General features: G+C 49.5%; 2 protein-coding genes across 2 annotated transcripts in view; both read left to right on the forward strand.

Moving 5' to 3' along the window:
* Nucleotides 1-21,594, forward strand: part of LOC123946369 (cationic amino acid transporter 3-like) — a 39,353-nt gene extending 17,759 nt beyond the window's left edge. Inside the window, 6 exon segments of the mRNA XM_046011809.1 lie at nt 13,528-13,825; nt 14,762-14,923; nt 15,127-15,211; nt 16,363-16,576; nt 19,569-19,709; nt 21,232-21,594. Of these exon segments, the coding sequence (XP_045867765.1) occupies nt 13,528-13,825; nt 14,762-14,923; nt 15,127-15,211; nt 16,363-16,576; nt 19,569-19,709; nt 21,232-21,594 (1,263 nt within the window).
* A 1,822-nt stretch (nt 21,595-23,416) lies between these two features.
* LOC123946624 (cationic amino acid transporter 3-like) overlaps nt 23,417-24,506 on the forward strand; it is a 66,187-nt gene continuing 65,097 nt past the window's right edge. Inside the window, 1 exon segment of the mRNA XM_046012211.1 lies at nt 23,417-23,533. The gene's annotated coding sequence lies outside the window, so the exon portion shown is untranslated.

Consider the following 24,506-nt stretch of genomic DNA (forward strand, 5'->3'; position numbering starts at 1 on the left):
CCACCTCTAAGTATGACTCTGTAATAATCCCATGAACCATTGTCTGCTGTACCCTGATGGATTGAGTTCTTATTTTATTTATCTTCACTTATATTTCCTTTCCTCTGTGCTCTACTTCTGTTTCTGAGCCTTATACCCTCCTCTAAATCTCTGTTCCCTTCATTCCTCCCTTCCTGTTTTCCATCTTCAATTTTCCCTTAAAACTGGATACTGGCATGGGCTAAAGACCACATGAATGTGTGGTGATCCTTCTGCCAGATGGGCTCTCACTTTCACCCTTAGAGATTCTGTGTTGTCACTAATGGTTTTCTCCAACCTAGCCATTGCCTAGATAATCGTTACCCTGAATTCTCTTTCCAACATACTGGTTTTTTTTTTTTTTTTTAATATTTTATTTATTTGACAGAGATCACAAGTGGGCAGAGAGGCAGGCAGAGAGAGAGGAGGAAACAGGCTCCCCGTGGAGCAGAGAGCCCGATGCGGGGCTCGATCCCAGGACCCTGAGATCATGACCTGAGCGGAAGGCAGAGGCTTAACCCGCTGAGCCACCCAGGAGCCCCCCAACATACTGTTTATGTCCATATCCAATAGTTCTGTGGGAGAAGGCACAGTCTCTGAATTTCCCCACTGTTGGGTATTCCTCCTGCTAGTCATTTTGCTGAGAGGCAGTTGAGGGGATGTATAGCTGAATATATCACCCATGATCCAGGCAAATTGTGCCCTGGAATGATTCAGAGCAATCAAAAGTCACCACCAAAAAGAAAGAAGAGAGAGAGAGAGAGAGAGAGACAGACAGAAAACCCTGCCACAATGAGCCCCATAAGTAAGATTTATAAGGTACATAAACAAAATGAACAAACAAAAATACTGACTAAAGTAGATGACAAGAAATAAAAGAAGAACCCAACCAAAATGAACCCCAAGAATAAGATTTATATAATACCAGAACAAAAACAAATACACAGAAACACTGACAGAAGAATAAGATGGGAGGGTGGTTCTAAATCCTGGATGTGGGTGAGGAAGGTTATTTTGGTTCTTCCTGGGTGAATCTGGTTATCTTTGTTAAAGGACTCAACTTTCCAGAGATACAGGGAAATTAAAACTGGTTTATATATAGGAGTAGGGACAAAGGATTACCTTGAAACTTATATCTATATGTATATTTATAAAAAAAGAGAAGAAAAAGAAACACTGGTGTATGTATGAAATAAGTTCATGTTAAAAAGTTATTATAGAATATGTCGGGGCGCCTGGGTGGCTCAGTGGTTTAAGCCGCTGCCTTCGGCTCAGGTCATGACCTCAGGGTCCTGGGATCGAGTCCCGCATCGGGCTCTCTGCTCAGCAGGGAGCCTGCTTCCCTCTCACTCTCTCTGCCTGCCTCTTTGCCTACTTGTGATCTCTCTCTGTCAAAATAAAATTTAAAAAAAAAAAAAAAAAGTTATTATAGAATATGTTGTATTAAACTTCTAGTTGTCTCACCTCTACAACTGCCAGGAGGAGGAGATCCCAGAGTTGGAGAATGATGATACGTAGGCTGCTAGGGTCAATGAGCTGCTGGTTGACTGTTACAAACCCACTGAGGCCTTCAGTCTCTGTATAGGATCCGGGACATGCAGAGCTGAGAACACCACAGAAGTAAGGGTCCTTGGCCCTGGTGAGTGGTGGTTCCCACAGTACAATCACTGCCCCCCAACTCGTAGCAACAGCAATACCCAGGGGCCCTGAGGCCAGGCCAGGTGCCATGAGCAGGGCTCATCGTGCCCCTGGCCCAGAGCCCTCTTCATTGCCCCCTCAGTTTTCCATTTTTTCATTTTTTTATTGTTATTAAACTGATGGGACTTTTTGTGTTTTTATATTGACTCTGCAGCGCAGCCCTTTAATGAAGCTAGGATATGACTTTGGTGCAAATAAATAAATAAATAAGCTTCTAGTTGTAATGATAAGTAGGTTAAAAATTTAAATTATACTGTTGGTGGGAATGCAAGTTGGTGTAGCCAATTTGGAGGACAGTGTGGAGATTCCTTAAGAAATTAAAAATAGAGCTTCCCTATGACCCTGCAATTGCACTACTGGGTATTTACCCCAAAGATACAGATGTAGTGAAAAGAAGGACCATCTGTACCCCAATGTTAATAGTAGTAATGGCCAAGGTCGCCAAACTGTGGAAAGAACCAAGATGCCCTTCAACGGATGAATGGATAAGGAAGATGTGGTACATATACACTATGGAGTATTATTCTTCCATCAGAAAGGAAGATTACCCAATTTTTGTATTAACATGGACGGGACTGGAAGAGGTTATGCTGAGTGAAATAAGTCAAACAGAGAGAGTCAATTATCATATGGTTTCACTTATTTGTGGAGCATAAGAAATAACACGGAGGACATGGGGAGATGGAGAAGAGAAGGGATTTGAGGGAAATTCGAGGGGAAGATGAACCATGAGAGACTCATGGACTCTAAAAAACAATCTGAGGGTTTTGAAGGGGCGGTGGGTGGGAAATTGGGCCAGCCAGGTGGTGGGTATTGTGGAGGGCACGTATTCATGGAGCACTGGGTGTGATGCATAAACAATGAATTCTAGTACACTGGAAAGTAATTAAAAAATTAAGAAAAAAAATAAGAAATGTGAAAATGAATTAAAAATTGGATCTATGAAATCTACAGGTTTTAGGGCAAGACAGTGAGCTTAATATATTGTTTTCCCGGATGATGTGGTTTTACAGTTTTATGGGGACCCTGTGATGGTTGTCCTCTCATTCTTTGGGCTTGCCTTCTGAGGGAGGGGCCTGCTGCATTTTTCTCCCATCAATCCTGCTTGGGTTGAGTTGCCAAGCAGGTTATCAAGGGTCTTGGCTCTGTGAAAACTGGTTTTTCAGACTTCTGTTCACTGGGTTTTTTTTTTTTTTTCTTTGGCTGGTTTTTGTGGCTTTCCAGAGGGTTAGAGCAAAGGAAGAATCTCTCTGCACCCAGACCTCCACCTTAGAGAGAAGTCTCAGTCTGCTCCTGCCTGGGTGGTCCAGAACACACAGACTCCCCCTCTGAAAACTCTGCTGAACACTGCAGCCTCCCACAGGCAGTGTGCACCCCCAGCCATGGTCCCATGGTCATCTGAGTCCTTCACTTGTGTCTGCACAAGCTTCGAGCCCCTGAGTGTCACACGACACTTTAGAGGTATCATTCTTAGTCTCAGGATATAGGTCTGGGCTTCTGAGTAAGTCCCCATTCTGTCTCATTCTGTATTCTCTCTAGGCTTTTCCTAGTGTTAAGATTTCTCTCATTTCTGTTCTGTTTTCACAGCTCCATTAACTAAGTATCAGTATCCCAGACTTAACCCCTTCAGTCTCCCTTTTACCACCTGCTAATACCCTTGAGCCGTCCAAATTTTTCAGTCTCCATCTCCCCATCCCATCCCCCATACCTTTTTGTTCTTGAATTCAAAATCCTACGGAAGTCTGGGGCCTGCTCATTCTGAGAAAGTCTCCTTGACCACTCCAGCTGTATCCAGGAATGATTTATAATCCCTGAGACCAGACACAAGCATCTGAAAGTAATGAGTGAGTCTTCAGAGCTGGAAAATGGCTGAGGGATCCAACAGCCCAATCCGTAGGCCCCTGAAGTCTCAGTTCTTTCCCTCTCTCGGTTGTCTATCCCATGAATTGAAAGAAAAACAAAACAAAACAAAAAAACCTTCTGCTCTCATTCAAGAGATGGAGGGAAAAGGAGAATATAGGGAAAGAAAGGTTCTTTCTCTTGACTCTACTGCTCCAGGAAGTCAAGAATTCTGGAGGCAGCTGCTTCAAGGGTGGAGAGAAACCCTCAGCAGGAACATGGTGGGGTGGGGAGTTAGAAAGTGGGAACCTAGAGCTGGGAACGGTGGGAATTAAGGAGCCCTGAGAGGGGGAAATGTATATATGATGCTGTGAGGGGAGAGAGAGTTCAAAAGAACCTAACATTCTTTTTTTTTTTTTTTAAGATTTTATTTATTCATCAAATAGAGATCACAAGTAGGTAGAGAGGCAGGCAGAGAGAGAGGAAGGGAAGCAGGCTCATCGCTGACCAGAGAGCCTGATGCGGGGCTCAATCCTAGGACCCTGAGACCATGACCTGAGCCAAAGGCAGAGGCCTTAACCCACTGAGCCACCCAGGCGTCCCAAACCTAACATTCTTTAGACCAGGTCTTGCCAGGAGCAGGACTAGAAACCCACTGGTTTGACTGTTAGCCCAGCTCTAGTATTTCCCTCCCATTTTCTCTCTACCCCGTTTAGCCTCAATTCTAAGTGCCTGGATGGGTAGATGTAGGTATGCCATAAGATGGGATCTAGAGGAAGAAGTATTGCAAGTTAGGTGGGGAGAGTTAATTAGGAACTATGGGGGCCGATGAGAAATGACAATCAGAACTCAGCCAAAAGCTGTGAGATGGCCTTTGTCATTGCTCTTTTGCAGCCACTCATCTTCATCCTATGTCAAACAAAGAGGACAGCGTCCACTCAACCATGGCCACTCATCACGTGCACACCCGGAAGCATCACAACCCCCTGCTAGACTAAAGTTGGAGGTGGGGAGGCAGGGAGGGTAGGAACTTTAAAAGACAACAGGAACTCAATAAAGGAAAGTGGGCTGCTTTCACAAAAAAAAAAAAAAAAAGAAGAAGAAGAAGAAAGAAAGAAAGAAGAAAGAAAAGAAAAGAAAAAAAAAACAGAGAGAGAGAGAGAGAAAAAAGAAAAAAAATAAGGGGAACTTCTCCCTCTAAAATAAGGATTGGATTGAGAATAAGAAGTTTCTTTGGGTTCTCATCTCTGAAAAATCCCTGGTAAAATTAGTCCATGTTTTCTCCAAATACAATTTGTCTGGTTTTCTACGTGCAGATGACTTGTTCCCACAGATCTAAACTTGGGAACTCCAACTACTGCCCACAAATAAAATCTGTAACAGCTGGAAACTTTCATCAGATGTGTAATGATGCTTATGGTGGGGGAAGATTTAGGGCTCTAAGGCCTTCTGTCTAATACTTTAAAGGGGGCAGAATGCTTTGGTGTGCATTCTCCCATTTGCTCTTGCCAACAGGCTGGGGGATAGGTATCATTGTTACCCACACTTTACAGAGGAGGAAACTAACAGCCCAGGATGGTTATGGAACTGATCTAAAGCAACAAAGCAATGAGATGGTAAATCTCCACTAGTGCTGCCGGTCTCCAGGGGCCGTGCTCTTGCCAGTATGTGATGGCTACTACCATATAGGGGACGAGGAACTACTAGCTAGGGTAACAGTTTCTTTTTGCTTCAACCTCAGGGACAGCCCCTGTAAAAACTGTGTGCTGTGCATAGATTTTTTTTTCTCTTTTGCCAACTTAGTTTCAGTGCCAGGGGCCTACCAGTACTCACACACCTGGACTGAGATCCCCTAGAGTGGCCTCTAGGTCTAGGAAGAGGATCCATTGCCTGAGGTGGTGGCGGTGATGGGGAGGTGAAGAAAGAATGAAGTTGAAAATGGAGCCTGGTATAATTCAGGAGCAGTCACAACTCCTAAACAAGCCACTTGAGGGCCTGGTTTGCCCAAGCCTTTACTGGTTTAAATGATTTGGGATAGCAGCACCTGTTGTTGGTCCTGTCTTTATTTAGGAGAAGTAAAGGATTCACTCGTCCCACAACCCAAGTCAAGTTATGGACTTGGGCATCCTTCTTTTCCCCGCCCTTGCCCACTCCCTTCCCAGATCCCCCAGAGCATCTGAGGCCTTCCAGTGATCTCTCTCCCTGTCTCCGTGTTCAGGGATGACAGTTAAAGGATTGACTTGCTCTTCCTGATGCTTGCTTTAATCCTCTGCTTTTCCTACTTTTCTTGGTCCTGTTTTGCTGTTATGACTAAATAGGTTGTCTGGGCCTGCCCATGGGTGCCTTTCACCTGAAAATCTCTGAGTGCTTAACAGTTAGTCACTGGGCTCCACCAACATTAGGTGACATGTCTGTATCATTAGTCAGGATTTGTCTACTCCTCAGAATAAAGACTTAGAAGAAAACGTGGTCTCAGCTAGAGTTAAAATTGATAACAATTTCCATGTATTGGGTGCTTACAATGTGCTTATTTTTCCTGTAATACAATAGACTTATATAGTAGGCCCTCATTTTATACATTAGCTCCCATTGTTCTAGGAAACACTTCTATTAATCAAGGGACAAAGTTCACTGTGCATTTGTGTCTAAGGCTCAGGTGATGTGAAACAGGTTCATTCAGTAACTATGTCTGTGAGGTACTGTGCTAGGTATTCAGTGAATTTCATTTAAAGAATAGATATGAAATACAGATCCTTGAAGGATGGATTGACTTTGGATAGTCTGACAGGAGAAGGTCTAGGAAGGCTGAGTTATTTCAGGCTGAAGCAAAGATTCAGAGAAGGGAATCAGTAATGTCATAGAAATCTATGAGGTCACATAAGTACAGAATATCAATTTTAGCCTTTTGTTTCACCCAGAGTATTAGCGATGACTGCCAGAAATGTGTGGAGAAGGATGCTGAGTAACGTGCGCTGAAATTAATGAGGAATGTCTATCAGGTACGTAGATGATGGGGAGAAGTTCTAATAGTTTGATGTATTGTTTGAAATTAGTTATTCTCTCCCTCTGAGCCCATTGCCATGTGACTTGAAGTATCTCCTGCAGGAGTATATATGTCTCATTTAGTTGACTTTGGAGTTGGCCATGGTTCCTATTTTGGCCAATGGATGTGAACAGACATTTGCCATGTTTGCACGTGAGGGTTTCCACTATCTTCTTCTTCTCAGCTACCAGAAGGGGCATATTCCACATGAGAACTGTTCCTTCTGCCTGGGTCATGGAATGAGAAGACCCATGGAGCAGAGCTACAGCCTGCCTAGAGTCTGCATATACCTAAGTCAGAAATAAACTTTGAGGGGGTGTCTGGGTGGCTCAGTGGATTAGGTCTCTGCCTTCAGTTCAGGTCATGATCTCAGGGTCCTGGGATCAAGCCCCGCATCGGGCTCTCTGCTCAGCAGGAAGCCTGCCTCTCCCTCTCTCTCTCTGTACCTACTTGTGATCTCTCTCTCTCTGCCAGATAAATAAATAAATCTTTTTTTTAAAAAGTTAACTAAAAAAAAAAAGAAACAAATTTTGAGGAGGGCATGTGCTATGCTGAGCATTGGGTGTTATACTTAATTAACGAATCATTGAACACTACATCAAAACCTATGTACCATACAGTGGCTAACAGAATATAATAAACAAAAAAGAAAAGAAAAAAAGAAAGAAAAAGGAATAAACTTTTGTTGCCGTATGCCACTGAGATTTGGGGATTGGCTGTTACTTCAGCAAAGCTGACCAATAGCTATACCTGCATAATGGTATCAAGTTTGAAAGGTAAATGCTATCAAATTTGAGAGATCAAATATGAAAGGTAAGTTTAAGGCAGAGTGTGGAGAACTTTGAATGCCTGTGAGGCCAGCCTGCTATGTATTTATCATAATCTCTTTACTTCTATTTCTTGGACACACAACTGGACCACACTTTTCCAACTTCCTTTGAGTGATGCGTTCCACTTTCAGGCTCGGCCTATGAAGCCTCCTGAGGCAGATCCTTCCTGTTCTTTTCTTTGTGGTTTGATGCAATGCCCATTAAGCGCACTGTCCTTGAAGCCAAATGTTAAGCATGGTTGGGCCACAAGTTGGAAGCAACCCTGAATCACTACTTCACAGAGAACTGCCTATTAATCAGGAACATGTATTTTGGACGGCACTTGACCAATAAATCCATTTCTGCTTACTACAACACTAAAACTTTGGGTTTGATATTATATAGTAGTTAATATTTTTTTTTTAACCAATATGTCATGTTAAAAGGTTTGGACTTGATTCCCACCAGGAATAGGAAGGTTGGAACATCTGAGTGGTTCAGTCATTTAAGCGTCTGCCTTCAGCTCAGGTCACGATCTCAGGGTCCTGGGATCAAGTCCCACATCAGGCTACATCCTCAGCAGGGATCCTGCTTCTCCCTCTGCTGCTCCCCCTGCTTGTGCTCTCTCTCTCTGACAAACAAATAAAATCTTTAAAAAATTTAAAAAATTTAAAAAGCATTAGGAATGTATTCTCTGATGTTTTTTTTGTTTGTTTTTTGTTGTTGTTTTTTTTTAAGTAGGGGAATACTACCATGAGGACCAGTGGAAGCTACAGTTGAGGACTGAAGAATGCTTGCTGAGTGAAGTTGTGACATCTTGGAACTGTTGGTGTAGGAATACAGATGAACTCCTACTGGGGCTGGGAGAAGGTGGACACGATTTCAAAAGTCTCTCCAGAGGCTGTGGAAGGAGCTGCTACAAGATGAATCCTATTTTCTGGAGTTAAAGCCTCTTTTCTCTTTTGTAGAGGTCCTGGCTCTGGTAGTGCCTCATCTAGCCCAGTGCCTGATACGTATAAATGCTGAGCGGATGGTTGCTGGTCCTGGACTCACCACTAGCTGAGGGCCTAGGTATGGAGAGGGCTCTTTCACACCCAGAATCATTGCAGTGACCGTGCAGGATGCTGGCCAGTTTTATAGGTGAAGAAATGCAAATTCTAAGGGTAACTTGCTCAAGGTCTCTCTCTTGGATCAATCTTACTCTGAAACCCATATCTTTTCTAATATAACAGGATGTCTTCTCAGAAAAATCATAATGCTAGTATTTCCTGAGTGTCTGCATGGGCCAGACGCTCTGCTGGGTGCTTTGCAAACATGCAGAAGCAGCTGGTGTATCAGATACTGTAGGCTGTTACTAGTGTTTCTAAACTGTGGCCTCTGTGGGAAGTAGGCATCCCCATTCGCTGGGGCTGCCATAACAAAATATGGTAGGCTGGGTGGCACACACAACAGGGATTTATTTTTCACATTTCTGGGTGCTGGCTGATTTGGTTCTTGATATGGACTCCCTTCCTGGCTTGTAGACAGCTGATTTCTCAGGGTGTCCTCACCTGTCCTCACCTTTCTGGTCTCTACTCATAAGAGCACCAATTCCAGCATGTGGGCTCCACCCTTCTGACCTCACCTAACCCTCCCTGATTGCCTCCCAAAAGGCCCATCTCCAAATCCCATCACACTGTGCTTTAGGGCTTCAACATACACATCAGGGATGGGCACAAACATTCAGTCCATAACAGCAGGAGATATGTTAACATAATTTTAGGGCAAAGTCTGATTTTTTGGATTGTTTTAGGGCCTCTTATCCATTTTCTTTTGTCCTCCCAGTTCTTGGGACTGGGTGGAGGGTGGTTTCAGGTTCTCACTAATGCCCTGCTCTTGTAGCTCCAACTTCACCCAAAAGACCCATGGACCCAGTCTGATCACATGGTGCTCCGATCACCCTGGTCCTTCCCTTATTAGTGAGGAGCAAGACGTGGTTCCGAGCACTCCCCACCCATTTCTTTCATTCCTTCATTCATATTTGTTTATTCAACACATTTTTAATAAACATGATGTGTCACCTGTTGGAGTGATGTCCAATCACATGTGTAGCCCCTGATTTCAAAGGCCTTTTACATTCTTGGACTCTTTTGATCCTCACAACCATTACTGTGAAGTGGGTCATACTGTTACTATGAATTTGTATCACTGAAGAAACCCAGGCTGAGAAAGGCTAAAGAACTTGCCTAAAGTCACACAGCAGGATGAGATTCAAAGAAAAATTCTCTGCCTTCCACGCATCACAGACCAAATCTTCTGTGCCTCCAGCCTCCTGGTTTGCAGCTGTGGTCTCATTACTTTGATTGGTGCATGAAATAGGGGGCATCTAACAGCTACAAAGGACAACCTTTAGACTGCAGTGGCTTCCCGCAATAAACATCTGTTTCACATCGTCCACTGTAGAGGCTGTGGTCAGGTAACTCAGGAATCCAGACCTGCTGGAGCCGTGGATCTGCCATCTCAAATACGGGGTTACAGGTGATGTAGGTGTCCCTCTGCCAGCGGGGGGTGGGGTGGGTGGGAGGGGGAGGCAGGTGGAGAAGGCACAACCACTCCCAACTTCTTCAGCCCTGACATTTATGTCCCCCAGTCTGACTCTGGGCACAAGCTACCTGGTGGTGGCCATCGGCCTGACCTCTTGCCCATGCATTATAGCCTCTGAGGCCAGGCCCTCACAGGTATTACAAAGAACTTCTGCCAGGCGGTGCCTTCCCAAGGCTAAAGTGGTGGAGGGCCTGGTGGTGGTTATTAAGGAGGCACCTGTTGCGTGGAGCACTGGGGATGTTGCAAACACAGTGAATCTTGGAACAGTGAAAAAAAATTGAATGAATGAATGAATAAATAGGGTGACGAGGTGTCCTATGGAGAGAGCATACTCCGGCTGGTAACCCGTTGCCAACATACACCCTTTGATGGTGGAAAGCGGTGTCTGTTCCTTGGGGAGGATGAATGAGGCACGAGGCTGTAGTTCATGGAGAAGCACCTCCGTGTGCATTTGGGCTCGGGTAAGGAGGAGGGGACTGCAGTGGTTGCCATGGTGTGAAGGAGACTCCCTACCAGAGCCTAGGGCGTGTTTCTACCTCTGCTTCCGTGTCCGTGCACAGCCTGCGGACTTGAGCATGTTTCCTATCGTGGCTGTACCCCCAGGTGGGTGTGTCAGCAGGGCTCTGATCTTGGGGGGGGGGGGGGCTGAGCTGTTCCTCGGCCGAGCCCGGGGTGTGGGGGGGAACTGGAGTGCACATTGAGGTCAGGATATCTGACTCTGTCCTATGTGGGAGTGACAGCCGTCACACTGCTGTTAGGGCTGGGGCCTACAAGCACGGCTGAGGCATGGGACCTTTCAGTCCCCCCGCAGGGACCCGCTGTATATACTGTATGGAGCACGTGGACCGCAGTTGTGGAAGACCCATGCCCTCAATCCTGACAGCAGTGGCCTGTGCAGGGGGGCGACCGGATCTGAGCATGCGCAGTGAGGGCCCGTCTTGGTGAATGGGACTTCCGCGGGGAGTACTGCGCATGCCCCGCCTTTAACCTTGAGCTGTACGTTCAAATATGTGAATCCCCTTGAGAAATGTTGCGTGGAGAGGGGGCGGGAAGTCTGAAAAAGGTGGGGAATTTATGAACTGCTTTTTGTGGGTAGACAGTCTCAGTGAAGAAAATTCAATTTTCGGCAGCTCAGACAGTCCGTATGTTAAATCTCGGAGAAGCCGAGGAGTGAGCAGAATGACAAAGTCAGTGGGACGGACTTTTGGGGTTGGGGCGCTGTCTAGCTGTGTCTGCAGTGAGGCTGCCTCCTCTCTGTTCCCTTGAACCACGGCTGGGGGCAGGAGGGAAGCAGACAGCTGAGTTCCTCAAACTGCCCTTTCTCCCTTTCTCACCCATCCGGTGGCCATCATCTCCTGCCTCCTGCTTATGTGAGGAGAAAGGTGCCCTCTCCCAGCCCCATCCTACAGGAGCAGCTCCTCAGGAAGTCCTTCCTGCAGTCTAGCCGGCACCCCCTCTTACTGCAGTTACTAAATGCAGAGTCTGTTTATAGCCCAAAGTGATGGGTAGGAAAATCCTCTTTTCTTTCTAACTCTTCCTTCCCACTCCTCCCTCAGCTACTCCACCTCTGGCCTCCTGTTCCCCAGCAAGTTTCAATGTTTCTCCAACGAGTTTTTCCAGCATCCTGTTCCATAAGCAGCTGCTTTGGGGGGGGGTGGGGCTGGAGAGTGGGGAGGAGGCAGCTGGGGATTCCTCTGTGAGCCACAGTGTCAGCACAAGTGATGACTAGCTAAGCAGCTGGCTGTGTAGTGGGTATGTGCCCGCATCCCGGGGTCAAGGTGTGTCAGTAGCAGATCCCTGTGTTGTGCTGTGATGAGATCCTGCCTATGGCTGGTTGCACAAGCGAATTAATTAATGCTCCTCTGCTGTCTGGGAATGAGGAAGATCCAAGGGAGTTGGTGGTGCCAGTGTCTCAAAGCCCAAGAGCTCAGCTTTTCAGAGCCCAGAGTGTTACCGAGACCCCAGTTCGGCTGCCCATCACTCGAAATGCTCATACTGAAGACAAGTTTTGATTGCAAAGGAATATGAGCTTTATTTAGGAAGCCTGCCAGCTGGGGAGAATGCAGACTCTTTGTCCAAAGGCCAGCTCTGAGGTTTCTCCCTGGCCCCGGGGTTATTAAAGGAGATCAGGGTAGTTAGTCAGTAAAGAGAGAATAGTGTTCTCTGAAATTTCTTGATTACAAGCAGACAAGATGGTGAGAGCTACAGAGAGCATCTCAGTGCCCTGAGGTTGTGCAAGACTCTTTGGTTTCTGTTTCATGATGTGCAGAAGGGCTCTGTCATTTTCTAGGAAGTAATGGATGATCTATAGGGATACGAAGAAACATTAGCTAATCATCATGTGGGCTCAGGGTGCTGACTAAAGCTTAAGAACTACTAGGTTGACTGCTGGGGTTTAGGAGTGTCAAGAGGTCACCTAAGAGTCTGTGAGAATGTGGGCATTCAGGCTGGTGTGCAAGGTGAGGGGTCTGAGATCTGGGAGCCCTGACTGAAGAGAGGGTGTGTGGGGTTGATGGGGAGGGGCAACAGTGGTTGGGCTCTTGAGGGTGGGTGCCCTGGTGTCCTGAGCTGGGTGGAGGTGGATGGAGAGGAGGACACCCCTCAGCCCAGGGAGGACTTCAGGCTCAGGCCTTGTCTTAGAACACATTCTCTCCAGTTGGCCCAGAGGGGAAGGGAAGAGAATGGGGAGGAGCCATTTCAGAGCAGTCCAGCCTCATTCCTTCCCCTCACCCTCCCTTACCAACCTAAGCCCAGCTTCTCAATGGACCATTTCACACTTATTACACACCTGCTGTGTGCAAAGACCTCCAAAGTGTTCTCTGGCCATTTGCACCCTGGTAACCAAGCACTGCCTTCCCCTTGCAGGCCAGGCAGATACTCAGACTCCTCAGCGCCTGTCTTGACCCTCAGGTCCAGATGCTCCTCTGAAGCCTGGGATCTGACACGTAGGTATTTGGGACAAGCACAGAGAAGCTGAAGAAGTAGGGAGAAGGGGAAGGTTGGGAGAGAGCCCCACAATGTTCTGGGACAATAGGATTACTTACAGCAACAAGAAGGATTAAAGTGGGAGGAGAGAAAGAACTTCCCAGGAGCAGACAGCGCTGCTTGTTTTCTGAAACAGAAATCCTGGGCCTGATAGGAGGAGGGACAGAATGAAAGGGACACATAGAGGGAGATCCTCTCCCAAGTAGTGCTGGGGTTCAGCAAGACATGGTGGGGCGGGGGGAGGGAGACCGCATACAGCAAACAGGCAGAAAGTGAGGTGAGACTCTGGGGGCAATCTTTGCCTTCCATGTGGAGACTGAAGTCCTGTCACACACACACAGGATCTATGCTAACCATGACCCCTCTGCTGGGCTCTCAGCTGTCACTGCTTTGCAGGGAGAAAAAACCCACAGACTGTGCAAAGTCCTTTCTCTTCTGCAAACCTGTGCTGGGAGTGAGGAAGAGTCTAGCTTCAGCTGTAGTGGAGGCCGAGATGCTGGGATGACCCAATGGGGAACATTCACCATTTGCCTCTGCCCTCTCCTGAGACAGAGTGGCTTTGTGGAACCAGGTCATCAAGCCATCCTGAGGTCCCAGGACTGCCAAGTGTCTCTTCCAAACAGGGGCATAGAAAAGCAGAGCTGTGAGCTGAACAAGCCCTGTCCCCTTGATGTCACTCAGGAGGAGGCGGGGCTCCCTGTGGTGTGTGGGACTTCCCCAGGTGGGACTGTAGGGCCTGGCAGGTTTTCCCTGGTCACCCTCTTCTTCTGCACACCACAGTCCATCACTCTGAGGATGGGGAAATGTCTCTTCAGCTCAGCATGTGACCTGGTCTGCCTGCAGGAAGAGGGTTAGGGGAGGACAGGCAGAGGGCAGGAGGAGAGAGAAAGGAGCAAATGTCCTTCTTTTCATTGGGTCTGAGCCATGCCCTATTCCCTACATTCTGAAGGATGGGAGAAGTGTGAAAGCAGATACAGAAATGACTAGAAATGAACCAAAATGGTGGGATGCAGTAGGCTAGAGAGATGGAGGTAATGGGAAAGTGGATGTACTGGGTGGTGGGGAGTCTAGGGAGGTGAGCCAGGAGGGAGGGAGGCAGGCTGGGTTGGGGGGAAGATTGTCCATGTGGGAGGGGACAGAGTGGGAGGTGGGCAGGGAAGTCATCAGAGGGATGGGGGTGGACAGTGAGGGGAGGTGAAGGCACCAGGATGACAATGGCAGATGGAAACAGAGATGATCAGGGCAAACAGCTGTCTGGAAGGAGGACTGGAGGATCCCACTGGGAGGAGGGGAAGCAGATAGCAGTTCCCCAGCAGTCAGCGTCTGGGAGGATGTAGCAAGTAAAGGTTGTGTTTTCATGGTCCTTGGAAGGTCCCAGGAAGGTGAGGGTAGGACCTCCTGAGTCACTTCCCAGTCATTCTGAGGCGTGACTGTGCAGAGGAGCTGAGGAGGCCACTTGAGCATCAGGAGTAGGGGTGGGATCTCTGCTCCTCCCTTGCCTCAGGCACCTGCAGGGGGTGCTCATCTGGGTGGGGCTGGGCTGGGTTGCTTCCAGCTCTGAGCACAAAACCTAGTGGGATTTCCTTGAGGGATGGTTCAGTGTTCATAGGATGATGAAATCTTTCCCTTGACCACTTAGCACAGCAATCCTTGTCCTTTAACTGTCTCCTGCACTGTGTCCATAAAGAATGTTTTAAAATTGGTGTAATTCACAGAAGTAAATACCATTTTCCATGGGACAGCGCTGTGGAGGCTGATTAAGCCTTCATGTCCATCTGATGCTTAGGCACAGCGCTCTCCTGGAACATCAGGGCTACGGTCAGCAACAATAAAGATTATTGGGGAAATGCAACCTGTAAAGCGGCAAGAGGCATGAAGGACCAGGAGAGGGTGATTGGGGCTCGGGAATCAGATGGAGCTGCCCTAGTCACAGATCAAGTTTCCCCAGGTGTGGGCAGCAGGTGGTCTGAGCCAGAAAGAGATGGGGTTTCTGTTTCAGGGACAGCAGGACTGGAAGGGTGTTGGGGAGATGCTCACAGTAGGGGTGGTTAAAGGAGGGAGTGACTCTCCATCGGTGGCCCCATTGCTGATGGAAGCTACACCTGTCTTAATCTCACACATTAGGTAAATTTTGTAAATCTTACTTTACAGGTGATAAAACTGAGGCTCAGAGAGGTGATGTCAAGGGCCCAATAAACACAGCATATGAAGAGGCAAAGACAGGACTTGAACTCAGGTACTTGAACTCAGGGGTGAGCTCTTGCTCATCCCCCCACACAACAGGCAGAAGGTCTTACTCTTCTTTGTGTCTGCCTCAGCTACAGGCCTGGGGGTGCGTGTGGGGTGGGGGTGACAGTTAGGTGCTCTGAAGTGTTTGTTGTTTGAAGGACTGAGTTATCTCTGCATATTGCATTCCCACAGTGTGGGTCACAGTCCTAGAGACCCTGGTGGCAGGAAGGGGGATAAGGGAGGGGAGCTCCAGTGTGGGACAGGAAACTGGAAATAGCTTTCCTTTGGGTGTTCCTGCTTTCCCCCAGATGTTCTAGATGTCAAGGATGTAGAGGACGGGACTCTGGATCATTAGAAGAATGGACTAGAGTGGTGTGTATTTATGCACAAGTGTGTTTGATGAGTGTATGAGAATGTGTAAGTCTGGGTGTGCATGCTTGTCTGTTAATGAGTTTGTGAGTATGTATCTTTGTATTGCATACGTGTGAGAATGTCTGTGATCTGTGGGTGTGTATATGTGTGTAATTTGAGGGTATGTGTCTGTGTGTTTGCATGAGTGTGAGCATCTGTGTATTTGCATGTGTGTGTGTGTACATGTATGTGTTTGTTTCCCTGGGGGAGCCTCAAGACTCAGCTGAAGATGTCTTTGATCTGATTTGAGGAAATTTCCAGCTGGTTCCAGGCTTTGCTATGGTGTGGGGGAGGGAGGAGGCCAGGGTCCTCCGCTGGGCCCCTGTGAGCCATCATCTCTGGGAGCCCGGGTGTCACCTGCTCTCCAACCATAAAGCAAATGCCAGATGGTCTTTCTGTGCCAGCAGCCCCAGGGCTGGGGACCAGAAAAGGGAGGGGCCTGGAGCAAGGGATAGCATTTCAGGGGCTGAAGGGAATAAGGCAGTGTAGGGGCGGGCCAGGCCAGCTAGAGGAGAAGGCCAGTCAGTGGGGCATGCATAAATTTACTGAGGTGAGTTGCAATCCCATTGGCCACCTGTGTGTGGGCCAGGATCACCTCTATAAAGGCTGGTCTGTGAGGCTGCAAGGGGCGGGGGCGTAGTAGCAGGAGGAGTTAGGGTAGCCGGTAGCAGGAGCCATTGGGAGCCATTAGGGTAGTGGTAGTGTCGGTGTTGTGGAGAGTGACAGTGCCCTTTTCATCTTCGGGAGCTGCAATGCTGGAGGCCTCACCACCCCGAGCAGCAGTGCCGCTGGGAGCGGCCCTGTCCGGAGAGGCTTCATCACCAGCGGCCTCATCCCGGGGAGCGGCCTCATCTGCAGCGGCCTCGCCGCCCAAGCAGTGGAGCCGGTGGGAGCGGCTTTGTTAGGAGTGGCCTCGTCCCAGGAAGCGGCCTCCTCAGGAGCGGCCAGTGGTACAGTGAGGGTGAGGCAGGGAGCCTCCAGGAGGGACCCCAGGGCAAGGAGGCGGTGGTCCCCAGCAAGGCTCAGGCACCTATCGGTCAGTTTGATTTCTAATGCAAGGGGCTCGGGCACCTACCGGTCAGTTTCATTTCTGATGCATGGCACGAAATAAAGCTTTGCTTGATTTTCACTTTGTGTCAGTCTCGTTCCTTTGATCATGGACCCTAACAGGCATGACAGTGGGAAGGGTCGCAGGAGGAGACTCCTGTGTTCAGAAATTCCTGGGATCTTGCAAGAGCCCCAGACCCTCCAGCCCAGGCAGCCCAGCTCTGTCTCAGCACCCAGGGCCCAGGGCTGGCTCTGCAGGGAGCACTGTTCTCTGCTGCCCTCTTGTGGCCGCCGAGCCCTTCACAAGCCTCTGCTGAGAAGCTTCCCCTCAAGTCCTCAGGGCCTTGTCCCTTGCCCCCTAGTGGAAATTGCATTTATCAGGAAAAGAGATCTTTGATCTCCCAAGTCCATCTTTCCCCAAATCTCCTCTGGTTTCTGGAGGCACTCAGGATCTCCTGAAGGTTGGGGACGTCTTCCTGACATTTCACCCTCTTCGCCATTGACCCAAGTGTGAAGTTGTGATTTGGGGGATGGGCGGTGGAGACAAAGGGTTGAGATGAAGAGATTGAGCAGAGAGAGCAAATTCTCTTCCCCTTGGGCTCCATCTACAACCTTAGTGCCCAGGGTCATCTGGAGTTTTCAAAGAACGTGACAGGGGTATGACAGTCCTGGACAAAATGGGCCGGGAGCAGACCAGCCATTATGATTCTAGGCTTTTGTGAGTTCACACTTGAGCTCAGTCCATCAGCCTCAGCAGGGGATTTACTGGCAGGAGCTAGGGTGAGTAAAGATGGATGCTGGAGGGAGATGGCCTGTGTGACAGGTGCTGGCAGGACTCCTTATCTCTAGCTCTGGAGTCCTGTCCCCCGACCAGGCTGCCCTTGGCTCTCCCCTTCTAGTGCTCAGTGCTCATTAGTGACTGCCTGTCTTTAGAGAGACCCCCAGGGGACCAAGCTGTATTGGATGTGCAAGGAGAGGGGAGAGGACAAGGGAGGGGCAACAGATAATGAGATAGGAGGAGGGGGTGGGATGACTGGGATTTGAGCTGGGGTCCTTTGATCACTGAGATGCTGGGAGAGCTTGGCAGGAGACACTGTCCTGGGGGCAGATACTGAGGGGCTGAGGGTGAGTCAGTGGGTGTGGGAGTGGGGAGGAATATTGGAAGGGAGTGAGTTTCACTTATTTAGAGGCTTATTTGGGGACACCTGGTGAAATAGGAGCCAATGACTTTATGCAGAGTTTCCATTGGACAAGGAAGGGTTACAGGTGCCAGAGGGGTAAAGGAAGGACGCATATAGATTCTGTTCCGCTTCCTGTACTTGCAGACCTGTCACAGCTCCTCCCTGGCCTGGGTGTCCCCTGTGTGTCTGTCTAAGGGGTGCAGGGAGCTACTGGGCACTTCTCCTGTGGGATGCAGAGTGAGCTCCCAGGCTGTTTGTGGTGCACACAACCCCTCTCGCCCCTCAGCAAGGACCTCCAGTGAGCCTAACCCCTGTCCTCACTCCTCCTCTCAGAATGCCCAAGATGTAGAGGCAGCTGACTGAGGGGACCTGGAGTGCCTTCCCAGAATTTCCCGTGGCTCCCAGTGGATGCACTGGGGTAGGTCAGGGCCAAGCCTCAGCGCCTGACCAGGCAGCATAGCAGACAAAGAGGAGACCTGCATCTAGAGTCCTGGAGAATCTTCTGTGAGGAGCAGAGAACTGCAGTGGAGCCGTGCTGTCCCCTAGATGGTCAGCCATCCATCCTCCACATGAAGGGCTGCCTGTTGTGTTCCCTCTGAGCCTTCACCCCCAGCCCACGCTCTGATAAAGGAGGCAGCTCTGTGAAGAAGAGGAGGAAGAGGAAGACTGACAGAGTGACTGGGACAGAAAGGACCCATATTGCAGCCAGGTCCTATAGACTGGGACCAAGAAGGCAGAGCCAGTTGGAGCACCCATAACCCAAAACACCCAAAACACCCATAAACAGTCAAGTGGGACTCAGTGGGCAGTGTAATGGAGAGACCAGGAGACAGAAGGAGACAAGGAGAGGAGCAAGAGGAGCCTTCAGAGAGCAGAGCAGAAGATCTGAGACAGATACAGAGACATGCAAGGTTAATGGTAGCAGAGACCCAGACTAGACACAGGCTCAGGGGCTAGGAAAGCCGTGGACCCAGAGCCCAAGACAGATCCATGGACATGAGGCCAGGGTGAGTAGACCGCCGTAGAAGTATGCACAGAGAGGATCCTCTGTGCGTGTGTGTGTGTGTGTTTAACCCAGCAGTTCAGAGCTCTTGTCACAAAGCTGGAGTCCTCTAGTACTAAAGGAACTCCCCATGTCCCCTCCCTCTGCAGCCCCTGCCCTGAGCAGTAGGGGTGCGGGGAGACAGAAACCAGATGCAGGTTAGAGACAGACTGATTTGGGAAAGAAATAGCCGAGTCCAGACTAAGATCATAGGGAGAGAAACTGAGAGTGAGGAAGGGAGCAGAGAAAGGGACAGAGGACAGAGAGAGATGGAGGTGGAGAAGGAAACTGCTGGAGGCAGGGGTTCAGGAGAGACAGGGGAAGAGAGGGCACCTCTCACTGCAGGAGGGAGAGAAGGGTTGGGAGAGGCAGGGCTGTGAGGAAACAGATCATAGGCAGGAGGAGGCAAGCAGGCTCCTGTCTCCCCAGAGAGCTGGGATAGGCTGACACAACCTTGGGGTGAGGTGGGCAGGTGGCCATGTATGCTTCACAGGATGACCTTGTCCCTCTCTCCAGGGTTGAGTACAGTGAGCCTGTCCCCCAGCGTGCCACCTTCTTCCCAGTGGTGCCGACAATGTCCTCTGCAGAAGACTGGCTCATGATGGCTTCCCCTATGAGGGCCCCTTCCCAGACTGCAGGGCAACTCTGAGCCTCCTCACCAGGGCCACATGGCTGTCCTTTAGGGCGGGCCCAGTGTTTCTGATGCTGGAGAAGAGGGTGAGGATCCTGCTGAGAAGCAGTATTTCCAGGGGAAAACGAGGTGGATGTGGGAAGACACAGTGGAGGGCGTGCCCCGCCCCATGGCTCTGAAGGTCATTGTGAAAGTGACACTTGTAGCCTGTGACAGAAGGGGACATTCTCAGTGACTGTCGGAGCCCTGTGTCATTTTTCTGTGTGTTTGCTACAACCAGGTAGCAGTGTTCCCAGGACCATCCCCAGTCTAGTATGGTTGGGGCGGGGGCTGCTGGCATTTGTCTGAAATACTGGGTCAAGGCATCCTGCCCTAGGGAGTTGCCTCCCTGCCCACTCATATGCAGAGTAACCCAGTGACACTTAACCAGCACACAGCCACAGGTGCATAGGAGCAGGGCAAATTCAGAATCAGAGCCAGTGAGGTCATCAGGGAAGCCTGCCTGGAGGAAGGGAGTCAGGAGGGGTGTAGAAGGAGAAACCCAGCAGGGCAGGGATGGAGGAGAAGAGGAGGAGAAACTCTCTCTGTTGCTTCTGAAGCAGGATGAGCCAATGAGCCAACCCTATGCCAGGCAGGAGACACCTGAGATGGGTGGAAATCAACAGCTGGACTGGGGCACCAGCATGAAGGGGAGAGGAGGGAGGCAGATGCTCACAGCAGGGCTGGGGGTTCTGAAGTTGCTGGAATTGGAAATGAGGACATTGGAGGGAGCCCTGAGATGTGTTAGGCAGTGATGTGTGTGTGCACAGGTGTCTAGAGAAGTGTGTGCCCAAGTGAGCATGATATACGTGTGTGTGTGTGTGTGTGTGTGTGTGTGTGTGTGTGTGTGTGTGTCTCAGGTCCTGGCATTGATCTACCCTACCTTCAAGGGAACTCCTTTCCAAAGTGGATTCTAAATTTCTTCTGCTGAATTTGAGCCCACCTCTATGGAGGCAGTTTCAAACGTCCAGGATGTGGTTAGGTGTGTTTCATAAAAGATGTGTGTCCACAGGGAAGGAGGAGGCTAAAAGGTTCAACTTGGAGAAAAAATGTAATTACCAGCTCCTGGGTGTATTACATGGAAGCCCTGGACATTCTGAACGTTATCACACTTCTAAGTGTGCACAGGAGTGGGATGAACCTTGGGGTGTTTGCGCTCACAGACAGGGTGACATCCTGGCAGAGCACCTGCGTGTGGTCGTAAACGGAAGCCGTGCTTGGCGTCTTGTCACACACGTGACACTGCACCTTCTCCCCGAGTGGTACCATGTGTGCTGCAGTAGGTCCTTTGTAGCAAAAGGTGTCACACAAGTCACATGTGAAGGGCCATCTGTGGAGGGCACTGTGGAGTGTGACTGCTGGGAGGAAGCTCTGGCCACCCTGGGAGAGGCTGTAGGGCTTGTGCACTGCGCCTCCTGTCCTGCGCGCCCTTGCAGTAGCTCACAGTGTCCTCGTGCTTGCCGCACTGTGGGCACACCACTGGTGGCTCCACTCAGCTGAGGTCCTCAGGAGGCTCAGGGGCACCATGGTGGGCATCTCCATAGCAACCAGGGGACCTGTCCATCCTTGGAAACCGGGTGGATAGCCTCTGCCTCTGAAGCTTGTAGCTGTTCTGGAACTCCTTGATGCATAGGGTGCACGTGTAGGGCCCCTTGCTCTTCCTCTTTTTCTCCCAGACGGATGAGAGCCTGGTAATGGTGACCATCGAGGATGTGGTTACGAAAGCAATGGTGGTGGCTGCCGTGATGGTGATGGCAGAGATGGATGCGGCCTATACAGTGGGCAACAACACCAGTGGGTGGGGCAGGAGGCCCTTCAGAGCATTGTGTCCACTGTTGGGCCAGCTGGACTGGAGACACAACACTAAGGGCAGCAGAGATGGCAGTGGACTCCTTAGCAGCAGGGAAAACCAGGAGCAAGTCCACCTTGAGAACCTTGGCCTTGGTGCTGGGGTGTGGTCGAAGGCTCTGACACCTCCTATAATGCACTCTGGGAACAACCCTGGGAGGCCAAGAAGTGCGTCTGGAACTCAGCTCTAGCTTGCAGGGGGTCTAGGCATGCTCCTGAGGGGGCTAAAACGAGTTGAGGAGGCTGCCCTCTCCATGGGGCCTTAGGGTGGGCAGTAGACTACAAAGGAACAGAGGGATCAGGGCCTCTGCTAATGTGGGGTCTCTGGGGCTCAGCAGGGGCTGGAGGCACGTGGCCCATAGTGCCAAGGCTCAAGGCACCACTCCTGAACCGCTGGTCTGTGTCATGCCTAATGCAAGGCCCTAGGGCCTCCAGGCTGCCAGCCCACAGCAGGTGGCCAGTGGGAGATACGGAAAGCAGAGCCTGGGCCAGTTCTTTTTATTACCTGGTGACTGGGGGTCCTGGGCTTCCCCCCAATCTCCCACCCTCTACCAAGCACAAGGGACAGGAGAAGGGATTGATCTGGGGACCAGATATATGGATAGACAGACCCTTCCAAGCACCTGCCCTTCTTGCCCTCAAGCAGGTGACATCTGGGGAAATCCCAGCTGAGGCAGGGGACACAACCTAGGACTATTGGAACAGACACAGATCAAACACCCAGATATTTTTCCTTCTGTTCTGTCATGACAGCCATCCTTCCAGTCTTGCCTGTCACCTTTGCTTCTAAGAATTCTGGCTCTGTAGTCTTGACTGGGCCACTCATCCCCTACCCCACATAACACCTGGAACACAGGAGGAGGTGCTCTGTTATTGCCCTTGGTCCATGTCTCCTGCAGATGTGTTAGGACAGGGTCAGTGTGATTGGTAGGTTTTCCTCAGTTGTAGATTCTTCCTCAGATCTGAAGCGCTTCTTTCTGCTCCAAGTTCAATGCTCTGTTTTAGTATAGTTAGCATAGACTCTGTCCCTTTAGGAACCTGCTGTTGACCTCCTCTCCCCTCCCCCCACCTCCACCCCAAGTCTTTGAGGGACAGAACTGAGGGTTTAGAGGCATGTCAGCAGTGTCAAGTAGAGACAGTGCTGCCCCTTTTCCTTGTGACCCATGGACTGTGGGCCCATCACTTGTGCATTCAGCCCTGGGTCTCTAAGTACTTCCTACCTTCTCCACCTCTGAGAAGTCTTGCCTCTGAAGATTAACATTCTGGAAAGGAGCAAGCACCTTCCTTTGGTCACTGTTTCAGGGTCCTGGGGTCTCTTCATTATGATCGTCTACAGCAGGAAGCTCTGCAGGCAGAGACCACGTGTTTACTTCCTCCAGTGCAAGGCTGATGCTCATTCAGTCAGAATATGCTGTGAATGCTGAGTGACTGTCTCAGGAAATCCGTTGTGGTGAAGCTTAAGACAGGTCCCTTTCAGTTTTATTCCTGGTGTGATTGGAAACGTGGCTGAGGGGCCAGGATGGATGGTGGTGGTAGAGGAACCTGTAGGAGATGCTGGGAGAAGCAGCTGGGTGAGGGGAGGTGATTCTGTGCTTGATTACAGGACTGCTGAGTGGGCTCTTTCACTGGATCAGGGACTAACCTCCAAGTCACCACAGGCCGGGCTCCACCAGGCTCCCCACACTCTCCTCCTACCAGCTAGACCTCCTTCACACCCAGGACCTTGGAAAGTTTATTATTTCTAAATTCACAGCTAAAAACATCACTCAACAAAGCCCCATTTAAGCCTCAGTCCACCACCTCACCCATGCAGGGCCCCACTGGTCTTCCGTTGTCAACCTTTATCCTTGCTCCAGGATTCCAGCTAAACCACCTCCTTCCTACTTTCACATCCTTCCCAGTCCCTTTTGCACTTTGACCCCAGTTCCCTGAGGCCCAGCTTTGTTAGTGCTCACACTCCTGAGGCCACTCCTCCAAGAGGACCTTTCTTCCCCAGGGCCTCAACTCCCTGAACACACCCTTTGAGCTCTCCTCCAAGTCCTGGCTCTTCTTGGACGAGCTCCTTCCCTGTCCCTGCATTTGGTTTGCATTTTCTTCCTGTTTCTCCTCTGAGACAGAGAAAGCTCATGGGTAAGTGAATTCTTCTATTTATAGAGTTGGCAGGAAACTGAGAAACGTTGGAGGAAAACTTCCTCCAGGGAGGAAGATGGCTGGGCTAGGAATGCCACTGGATATAGAAGCCCTGTGGGGTTGAGCAGAGGTTATTTATGGCAGGAGAGCTAGAGTTTAGTTTGCCAGTTTTTAGACCAGTACCATGAGAATTTGGGAATGGCAGGTAGGGTTGTTTGGGTCAGAAGGATTTGGAAGCCTACACATTCTCCTCCAGCCCAGAAAGGTTCTCAGCTTTGATGAGCAAAATATGAGTTAGGGGAGGTTATTTCTTGGTGCTTCTCCTCCAGCTTCCTTCCCACCTCTTTGTCCAGCCCTCCTGTGTGGCCTTTCCTTGCTCTCCTAGTGCAGAGCTTCCTTTCTTCATCTTTGTCTTTCCCACAGGGCTCAACACATAATATGCTTAGACATGTTCATGGAATGAATGAAGATTTTTTTCATTGGTCTTTGCTGCCTCCTTCATGTTTTACCTTGCTTCTCACCAGAGATTATAAAAGTCTCTGTGTCTTATCTTCTTAGGGAGGACATCAGTGTTTACTTTGCAGAATAGCAGTTTAAGAGTGATAAGATGGTACCTCATCATCAGAGAGGATTTGAGGATTTTTTCCTCTAGGCTTAAGAAGCTAAATATCTTTTCTTATAGCTGTTGAAAACATCTCCCTGCATTTCTTACCTAATTTTAAAAAGTTATGGTGGGGAGGGAGGAGTCAAGATGGTGGAGAAGTAGCAGCCTGAGACTACATCAGGTAGCAGGAGATCAGCTCGATAGCTTATCTAAACATTGCAAACACCTAAAAATCCAATGGGAGAGTGAAGAGAAGAAGAACAGCAACTCTAGAAACAGAAAATCAACCACTTTCTGAAAGGTAGGACTGGCGGAGAAGTGAATCTAAAATGACGTGAAGATAGACCGTGGGAGGAGGGGCCGGCTCCC

Source organism: Meles meles, chromosome 7 (genome assembly GCF_922984935.1).
Source record: "Meles meles chromosome 7, mMelMel3.1 paternal haplotype, whole genome shotgun sequence".
In the NCBI taxonomy this organism is placed as follows: domain Eukaryota; kingdom Metazoa; phylum Chordata; class Mammalia; order Carnivora; family Mustelidae; genus Meles; species Meles meles.